Below are 10,057 nucleotides of genomic sequence, written 5' to 3'. Positions count from 1 at the left end.
AAAAGAAAAAAACGAAAACAAAACAGATGGATTCGATCCACCACCTCACCGATTGCCACCCCCGCCCTCTACCACTGCGCCACGGAGGTACGAAATCAGGATCCAAGAAGGGCATTGAAAAAAGAAGGGCGCGTGGTCTATTTTCGCAGTACAGGGACCAAATTAAATAAAATTTGATCTATAGGTCAAAAAATTTATAGTCATCATTTCTGCAAGGGACCACGAAGGCGGGATGGCGGGAATTTTTCGTTTCTAAAACAACAAACACTCATTTCAGGTTGGTTTTTCACTCGAAATGCGTGAGTTTTTCACGATTTGTCGATTTTTTTTCGTTTTTTTTTTCATTTTCATCTTTTCCGTTCGTTCGTCCTCTGCCGGGGAGGGTTATAATGGTGTTAGCCTTACTAATTTAGGAACTCTTTTCAAGACAAAAATTTTGGTTTTTGAAGATTTCATCCTTTTTCTAGATTCTCAGGGATTCTGAATTCCTCTCACAGCTATTTTTCCCCAATTTTTCCAAAAAAATCCATTTTATATGTTTTCCCTGGCCCTCTGAATTCTGGGAGACGATAATTTCACTTAGATCTATTCAAAACCGCCTAGTTCGTGTCTTTCTCTTTTTTTTTCCCAACTTTTCCACTGGTGACTTCGTCAGGTCATCTGAATCCTCGTCAAATTCAGATTCCTCTGTTTTTCTCCTCCTGCACTCGTTCTTAGTCGTTCTACCTCAAATCTCAGCTTCTCAGACATTATGGCGCGTTTTTGACATATTACTGATCTGCATGAAACCTTTTAATCTCAATTTTTCCTTTTTTTACTCGTATGTCTCTCTGATAACTCTCTTTGCATTCTATTAATCTTTGTATTTATATTCTTTCCATTTCAGTTCGGAAGAACGCGTATTGGACTATTGGACTTCTTCGTCGACCGTTCTCGAAGATCGACATCTGACATTCTTCGTCGACCGTTCTCGAAGATCGACATCTGACATTCTTCGTCGACCGTTCTCGAAGATCGACATCTGACATTCTTCGTCGACCGTTCTCGAAGATCGACATCTGACATTCTTCGTCGACCGTTCTCGAAGATCGACATCTGACATTCTTCGTCGACCGTTCTCGAAGATCGACATCTGACATTCTTCGTCGACCGTTCTCGAAGATAAACAGCTCATATTCTACGTGAAGAGTTCTGGATTGGTAAGTGATATCGTGTACTCGAACCCCCTCCCCTCATTTACTAGAAATCCTTCTCATTTCCCACTCAGGTCCCCGTTATCTGAGAACTTGAGGATTTTAATTCAATACTTTTTCCTCACATTTCGCTTTATTCTCCGATTCAGATGACGTCACGTCCTCTGAATCCGCATCAGAATTAGATGGGAGGCGGCGAATAAAAGTGGAACCTCTCTTGATCGTTTCACCATTCATTCTCTCATTTTTTGCAAAAATTAGGAATGTTAGTCGTTTTTTAGGCTTTTGAGGAATTCTGATGTTTGAGAATTGTGTCACGATCGAATTTATCCCGTTGGATGTGCTCCAGTCCCTTCATTCATCCCGTAGCCTCTTTTTCTGAAAGAATTGTTTTCCGTTTCCATCGTAAACACTGAAAATTTTGTTTTCTTCTGATGACGTCACGTCACGTTATCAGAATCCTTATCTGAATCTGTTGAGAGGCTGCGAGAGCGTAGTGTAGATCCTACAAATCATCTTTCGACTCTTGTTCATTTGATTTTGCAAAACTGGAAACGTTTGTACATTTTCCGAAAAATTCCGTCTTTGACGTCGCCTTAGGTCTTCTGAATTCTAGGTATCAGCGTGGAGTTCATCGGAGTTACCATAATTTTCAATTTTCGCGCTGATTTCCCCTAGTTCTAGTCAAATTAGACGATTTTCGTGACTCTCCGCCTTTTTTCCCGAATTTCTAATTTTGACGACGTCACGTCATCAGAATCCTCATCAGATTCTCCGTCAGAAACTGTCGAGAAACGGCGAGAACGTGGTGTAGATGCTCCAGATCATCTTCCCGCTCTTTTCTGTCTTTTTTTTTGTAAAACTGGAAATTTTAGTGTTTTTTCCTAAAAATTCCCACCTGACGTCTTCTGAACCTCAGAATCCCTCCATTAGGCCGGAGCTCTTCAAAATTGACTCAGTTTTTGTTTTGGCGCTGATTTCTCTTAGTTCCAGTCGAATTAGACGATTTTGGTGTCTCTCTGGCGTTTTTTCCCGAAATTTTAGTTTTGACGACGTCACGTCATCAGAATATTTCACGATTCTGATGCTTCGATTCTCCTCATTTTGAGCTCATTAATTTTTGTCCCCTCCCTAAAGTCGGCTATCTATGCGGTTCAGCACTTTGCTCCCAAAAAATTCACTTCTGATGACGTCACGTCACATCAGAATCCTCATCAGATTCTTTGTCAGAATCTGTCGAGAAACGGCGAGAACGTGGTGTAGATGCTCCAGATCATCTTCCCGCTCTTTTCTGTCTTTTTTTTTGTAAAACTGGAAATTTTAGTGTTTTTTCCTAAAAATTCCCACCTGACGTCTTCTGAACCTCAGAATCCCTCCATTAGGCCGGAGCTCTTCAAAATTGACTCAGTTTTTGTTTTGGCGCTGATTTCTCTTAGTTCCAGTCGAATTAGACGATTTTGGTGTCTCTCTGGCGTTTTTTCCCGAAATTTTAGTTTTGACGACGTCACGTCATCAGAATATTTCACGATTCTGATGCTTCGATTCTCCTCATTTTGAGCTCATTAATTTTTGTCCCCTCCCTAAAGTCGGCTATCTATGCGGTTCAGCACTTTGCTCCCAAAAAATTCACTTCTGATGACGTCACGTCACATCAGAATCCTCATCAGATTCTTTGTCAGAATCTGTCGAGAGACTGTGAGAGCTTGGTCTAGATCCTCCAAATCATCTTCCGACTCTTTTTCTTTCTTTTTTTGCAAAACTGGAAATTTTAGTATTTTTTCCGAAAAATCTCTTCCGTGACGTCGCCTTAGGTCTTCTGAAGTCTAGGTATCAGCATGGAGCTTATTGGAGTTAGCATAATTTTCAATTTTCACGCTGATTTCTCCTAGTTCTAGTCAAATTAAACGATTTTCGTGACTCTCCGCCTTTTTTCCCGAATTTCTAATTTTGACGACGTCACGTCATCAGAATTCTCATCAGATTCTTCGTTAGAATCTGTCGAAAAACGGCGAGATCCTGGTGTAGATGCTCCAAGTCATCTCCTCATTCTTTTTCACCTTTTCTTTCGTAAAACTGAAATTTTTAGTGTTTTTTCCGAAAAATCTCTTCCGTGACGTCTTCTGGCCCTCAGAATCCATCCAGTAGCCGGTAGCTCGTCAGAATTATCTCAGTTTCTGTTTCCGTGCTGATTTCTCTTAGTTCCAGTCGAATTAGACGATTTTGGTGTGTCTCTGGCGTTTTTTCCCGAAATTTTAGTTTTGACGACGTCACGTCATCTGATTCTGAATCCTCGCCTAATTCAGATTCCCCTCATTCTTATCTTCCTGTACCCCTTCTTAGCCGTTTTCTCTCAAAACCCAAATTTCTAGACATTCTGGCGCCTTTCTCTGACAGTAGTCACCATATTCATGCTGACTCAGAAGAAGAAGATTACGAGGTGTTATCGCAAAAAGTTTCGGTCAAGCCTAATGAGAAGTCGAAATCTGGCGACGTGACGACAAATGAGAAGTCGAAATCTGGCGACGTGACGACAAATGAGAAGTCGAAATCTGGCGACGTGACGACAAATGAGAAGTCGAAAGCTGACAACGTGACGACATCTGCTACAATCGAGCGACGTGATGAGGACGAGGGAGAATACGCGTAGAAATCCACTCTTCCATGTCCGACCCACGCTCAACTATTCATTTCCTCTCCGCCTACCAATCACTATCATTTTCCCGTCTCTCACCATTTTCCCTTCTTCATGTAAGTCTCATTCGACCATACAAACCCGACGCAATTCTCTTTTTACCTTACCAGTGTGCTATAAACTCTTTGAGTCACCGAAGCATTTTGTAGTCCTTTTCAATTGACTGAGCAACTTCTTGAAGCGCCGCAGATGGTCGAGATTTAGAAATCTGAAATGAGATCGATATTTGAGACACAAAACATTCAGAAAGTTATTCATAAAGGGTTGGAGAGATTATTGAAAGTGGGGGATTAAAGACAAATAAATTAGATTATTGGGTCAAAAAATACATAAAATGAAAAATTGGGGAAAAAAATCGATAAAAATGGAATTATTGGAGGGAAGTGGTGGCCATCATTCCAGCGAGACTTTGCACAATATTATCGTTGAGCATCTTGCTCACTTCATCAGCGATATGTCGCTTTGGATCCATTTTTCCGACGTTCTTGATCGCGAGCTCCTGATCCGTCATGTTCTTCTCGTCTTCCAACGCCTTCTTATAGTTCTTCGCCAGTTTCAACATCGCCTTCAGATGCTCCTTGTTCGCCTGAAATGAAGAAAAAGTGTGAATCCAGGTGTTCCATTCATCTCTCTGTCTGTAGATCTGTCTCACCAGATGCCCGAGACTACAGTTTTCTGTCAATATGCTGAAAATCTATCTGTCCGGATGTCCACATTTCCATCATTTTTAATCGATTTTTCGCATTTTTTCTCGAAATTTTGGCTGTCTGTGTGTCTGTGTGTCCGGATGTCCAAATAAATTAACTAATTAAAAAAAACGGCTGGAAGTGATATAATAAGTTTATCGATGTGTCTGTCGGTCCGGATGTCCACAATCTCAACTGGTGTCTTTCTGTGTGTCCAGATGTCCCGATTTCCACTATTTTCAGTCATTTTCAGCCAATTTTTTCAATTTTCAACGGATTTTTTTCATGTTTTTCGTCAAATTTCTCACCAATTTGACATTTCCGCAGCCGGTTCCTGTTGTGTTCCCTTCATGAACACGACGACGTCGTCCTTCTTCACGATTCCGGCGATTCGTTGACGGACATCGTCACTGAGTCCACCGCCTGCCGCCGTCAAGAAGCTGGATGGGCGGAGCATTGCGGACGCTTGTCGAGACACAAGGCGCAACATTTTTGGGGCTGAAAATGGGGAAAAATGAGAATTTCAGTCAGAAATTGTGAAAACATGACACTTCCGGTTGAAAAATAACCAAAAAACTCATTTTTGGGACTGAAAATGGGAAAAGTTAGTGATTTTTAGTCAGAACATCACAAAAAATCAATATTTTATGCTCAAAATCACCCTTATATAGCCCAAATTCATCAAAAATTTGGCTGAATTTTAATCCAATTTCCTAGATTTTCGCTTCACTCTCGCTGAAAAACGAAAAACGCTAAACTGGGCGTGGCCTAGAAGTGGGCGGAGCTTCATAGACTATTTTCGATTTCTAACGCGTTTTTGCCTATTTCTAATCGAAGAACCGCTGAAAGTGAGCGTGGCTTAGAAGTGGGCGGAGCTTCAGAGCCTATTTTCGGTTTCTAACGGGTTTTACGCGTTTTTTTATCAAAAAACGCCTCAAAAATGCAAAAAATTCGTCAAAATCTCCGGATTTTTGTCTGAAACCCGCTCTGAAAAGAGTCTCACTCACTGGCAACCTCATCACTATTCTCGACTCTCTGTCTCTTCTCTTTCGCCGGCTTCAAATTCTTCTTCTTCTTCTTCTTCTTATTCTTCGCCTTCTTCTCATCTCCGCCTTCTCCGTCATCGTCCCCATCATCTGAATCATCAGAACTCCCTTCGTCTTTAATCTTCAAAAGTCGTTTCTGTTGCTCCGTCATTTCCGAATCGTCCGTCGCATTCAGCTGATTCTGAATCGCCGCTTTCAGTGCGAACTGATTCATCACTTTGTTTCGTTGAGAGAATTGCTCTTCCGCCTGATCGATATCTAGCGTTTTATGCGTGATCGCTGGCAGAAATTTGTGCCATTCGTCCACTTTGTACGCCTGAATTTCAATTTCCTCATGAATTTCCTAGAAAATAAGAAGGGAAGGGGTGATGAGGGGGTTTTTTCAGTTGAGAAAAGTGAATTTTTGGAGTCAAAAATTGAAAAAAAAAACCGGTCACTTTTGGTATTTTTCTTACTTTTCTCGTGAAAAATGTGAATTTCCGTCAGTTTTCAACAGAAATTCAGTTTCTAGCCTGTTGAGGATTTCGAAATGACCTGATTTCGGTGCTTTTGAGCTGATTTTGAGCTTTTTTTCTTCGTTTTCAGAAGTATGGGGGTTAAAAACGAGTTTTCAGATGAAAAATGTAGATTTTTAGTCAAATTTTGAGCCATTTCGAGGGTTAAAACTGTAGAAATAGTCGGCTTTCGGGAGAAATTCGAAAATAAAGGTTTAACGGTGTTAAAAACAATAAATTTAGACCAAAAAGAATTCTAAAACGTCTTGGAGCCAATTTTTTCTATGAAAAATGAAAAATTTTAAAAGTTTTCAGCGGATTCTTCGTTTTCAAGACTTCGAAATGTCCGTTTTCGAGGTGTCACGATTTCAGAAAGTCCTGAAACTCTGGAAATTTCAAAACCGGTCAAAATGAGTTCACAAACGTCCCAGTTTCGGAATGACTCGGTTTCAGAATGTCCTTGAGCCGATTTTGAGCTTTTTTTCTTCGTTTTCAGATTTAGGGGGTTAAAAACGAGTTTTCAGTTGAAAAAAGTAGATTTTTAGCCAAATTTTGAGCCTTTTCGAGTCTAAAGCTGTAAAAATCGCCGACTTTCGGGAGAAAAAAGTTGAAAATGAAAATTTATAGACCCCATTTCTCACTTTTTCTCAGCAAACAATAGTTTATGGCCTATAATCAAACCATTTCGTATTTTTTCCGAACATTTATAGCTTTGGAAGCTCCGCCCACTTCTTAAAACAGTCTTATATGGCAATCTCTACTCTCATGGCCTAGGATCCGACAATCCAGAAAAAATAAAATAATGACATTATTATTATAATGTCTTTTGTTTTAAGCGGATTTTTAGTTTCTAGCGTCAGAGGTTTCAAAATGTCCTGGTTTCGAAATGACCCGGTTTCAAAACGTCCATAGCTTTCAACCAATTTTCAGCAGATTTTCGTCGTTTTTCAGCCCAAAATTGAGAATTTTACCAATTTTAATTCGATTTCAACCAATTTTGGTTTCGAAATGTTTTGTAATCCTCGACATTTTAGAACCGGTCAAAATGAGTTCCCAAATCTACCAGTTTCGAAATGACCCGATTTCAAAACGTCCAAAAATAGCTTTCGGACGATTTTGAACCAATTTTCAGCAGATTTTTGTCGTTTTTTCGGTCAAAAATTGATTATTTTTAATGGATTTTCACAATTCAGAGTCGATTTCAGCCAATGTTGGTCAAATCTCCTACCTCAAACACGCTAGACCCGGGCGGTTTCAAAAAAAAGGTCAGTGAGCCAGTTTTGAGGCGGTTTTGAGCCGATTTTCATCGATTTTCAGTGAAAATAGAGAATTTTATAGTTTTTGTGCCGATTTCTACAAATTTTGAACGATTTTTAATCGATTTTTAGCATAGTTGTCAAGGCCCGGCCCGGCCCGGCAAGGCCCGAAGGCCCGGCTTCAAAAAATGACCCTTTTTTTCCCAATTTTTTTTTCGAATTTTTTTCAATTTTTCATCGGAAATGTGTCCATTTTTGACTATTTTTCAGAATTTCTTCTAATTCTGACTGATAGTCGAAAATTTGACTTTTTCGCGAAAAAATTTGAAAAAATTTGAAAATTTGACTTTCGCGCCAATTTGCCCGGGCCGGGCCCTGATTTCGCCGACAAGGCCCGGCCCGGCCCGGCCCGGGCCGGGCCTTGACAACTATGATTTTTAGGGAAAAATTAAGAATTTTATAGTTTTTGAGCCGATTTCAGCCAATTTTCAGCAGATTTCCCTTGTTTTTTCGGCCAAAATCAAGGATTTTAACGATTTTAAGCCGATTTCAGCCAATTTTGGTCCAATTTCTGGTATTGATGGTTTTGAGCCGATTTTCATCAATTTTCAGTGAAAAAAAGAGGATTTTAGGTCGATTTCCTACCTTAAACTCGCTAGAGCCTGGTGGTTTCAAAAAAACCCAGTAGTCTGCGTGCTCATTGGCTCCGCCCTCTCTGATTCCCCGCATCTGTCGCTGTCGTCCTTCTGGTTCGGTGAACGTGAGTTTCCACGGTTGATTGTCGAGTTTGTAGCTTTTCGACTGCCGTCCGTACTTCTTTCGTCTCGCCTCCTCACGTGCCGCCTTACCGTATTCCGATCCTTCACCGTACTCTTGAACCGTCTGAGTCGATAGAATCACTCTCTGATTGTCTTCTCTCTCCATCGTCACCGCACTCTCTAACGTCCATTTCGATGTGTCCACTTTGTCCATTCAGTTGAACATCATTACTGAGTAACGGACATTGTCATTGCTCTTGGCGACACGCACGTTGAAATCGTTTCGAGACGCGTCTTCTGGTTTTGACGTCATCTGGAAAATTGGGAAAATTTGACGGAAAATTGAGAAAAATGGAGGAAGATTGACGGAAAATTGAGAGAAAATGAGCTGGAAATGAGCAATTTAGGGTATTTCGGGAAGAAATAGCGATTTTTTAATCGAAAAATGAACATTTTAGCTAAAAACACAACAAAAATGAGATAAATGAGCGGAATATTGAGAAAACTTAAGGAAATTAGCCTGGAAATGAGAAAAAATGAGCACAAAAATCGTAAAAAATCCGGAAAAAAAAGCATTTCAGACAGTTTTTGGGTGGAAATTGATGATTAAAAATCTCAAAAATTATGATTTTAAAAAAAGTTGAAATTGTTTCGGGACGCGCCTTCTGGTTTTGACGTCATCTGGAAAATAGGGAATTTGGGGAGGGATCTGAAGGGAAACGGGACGGAAAATGGCGAAAAATTGAAGAGAAAAGTGAAAAATGGAGATATTGGCACGGCACGCGTATTTCACCCGCGCTCTAAACTGAAACCGATGAAAATTGTGTGCGAAATTGAGAGACTCACTATCAGAGAAAAAGAGACATTTTTCAAGGGGATTTCGGTAGAGCGCAGTTGTAAGAACTGTGCCGAGCTAATAGACAAAAATCGATAGAAATGCTGAAACATGTGAAAAATAGCTTTTCGGACAGCTTTCTGGGTAGAAATTGATGATTTCGGATGAAAAAATCACAAAAATTATGATTTCGTAGGTGAAAATTGGCATTTTTTTCCGAAAAAGCACAATTTTTTAAATCAAAAAATAAAAATCTCAAAATTTTGACGTTTCAAATGCAATTTTTCCAGATTCTGAGTTCAAATTAGGCTAAAAACATCTGAAAATATGGATTTAGAGAGTTTTAAGCCAAAAATCTAGTTTTAAACTCATTCGAAAACTGTGCCGTATATATCCGATTATTTTCGATTAAATCCAGCGGAGCGCGTTTGCATATCTTCTTTTGGCGCCACGTTTAAATAATAAAAATTAATTTAAACTTTCACAAGTATATTTTTTTCGTAAGAAACGAGTAACAGAAAAAGAAAAATTGAATTTCATGAAAATATTTATTCGTGGGGAGAAGAAAAATAAATAAAAAGAGAAAAAAAGAAAAAGAAGGGAAAAGAAGAGAGAACGGAAGAAGAGAAGCTTCTCGAGGAGCAAGGGAAGGAAAACTGCTCGTTTCGACCATTATCATCAGACGAGACTTAATAATTGAACAATTCAGAGAAGGGATGGTCTCATCAGTGATGCCCCTCTCCTACTTCGAAAGTAATGACGATGTGATAATTTTTTTGTTCTTAGAATCGGTGATATTGTAGAATTTCTTCGCACAGTCCGGAAATAAATTATTGAAACTGATAGCAAACGTGCTACACTGAGAAGCGGTCAGACTGGAATTTCCAATCGTCATTCGTTTTTTTTCTAGCGAGTTTTTTGGTTTTATCTGAATAAAAATTGAAGGAGATGATTCGACTGTCGGAACAAAAGGTTCAATGCCCGAAATGTGACGCGAGGGGACTTCCATCGAATATCCGGACTCACATTAAAGCGAAGCACGCCGCGGAAGACCTGAAAAATTTAATGAGGCTCATTCGCTCACTGCAAGACAAGTT

The 10,057-nt window shown here is 39.8% G+C and overlaps 1 protein-coding gene across 1 annotated transcript; it reads right to left on the bottom strand.

Annotated features, from left to right (window-relative positions):
* Positions 1-4,255: 4,255 nt before the first annotated feature.
* On the bottom strand, positions 4,256-8,339 carry GCK72_003990 (uncharacterized protein; the record flags this gene model as incomplete). Its single annotated transcript, XM_053724389.1, has 4 exons — positions 4,256-4,571; positions 4,880-5,069; positions 5,579-5,960; positions 8,013-8,339. 4 exons carry the CDS (start codon positions 8,337-8,339, stop codon positions 4,256-4,258), a joined length of 1,215 nt encoding a protein of 404 aa, XP_053588583.1.
* Positions 8,340-10,057: the final 1,718 nt, after the last annotated feature.

This window comes from Caenorhabditis remanei, chromosome II, assembly GCF_010183535.1.
Source record: "Caenorhabditis remanei strain PX506 chromosome II, whole genome shotgun sequence".
Classification (NCBI taxonomy): Eukaryota; Metazoa; Nematoda; class Chromadorea; order Rhabditida; family Rhabditidae; genus Caenorhabditis; species Caenorhabditis remanei.
Note: the sequence above shows the minus strand (reverse complement) of the source record. Positions and strands in the feature narration are given on the sequence as shown.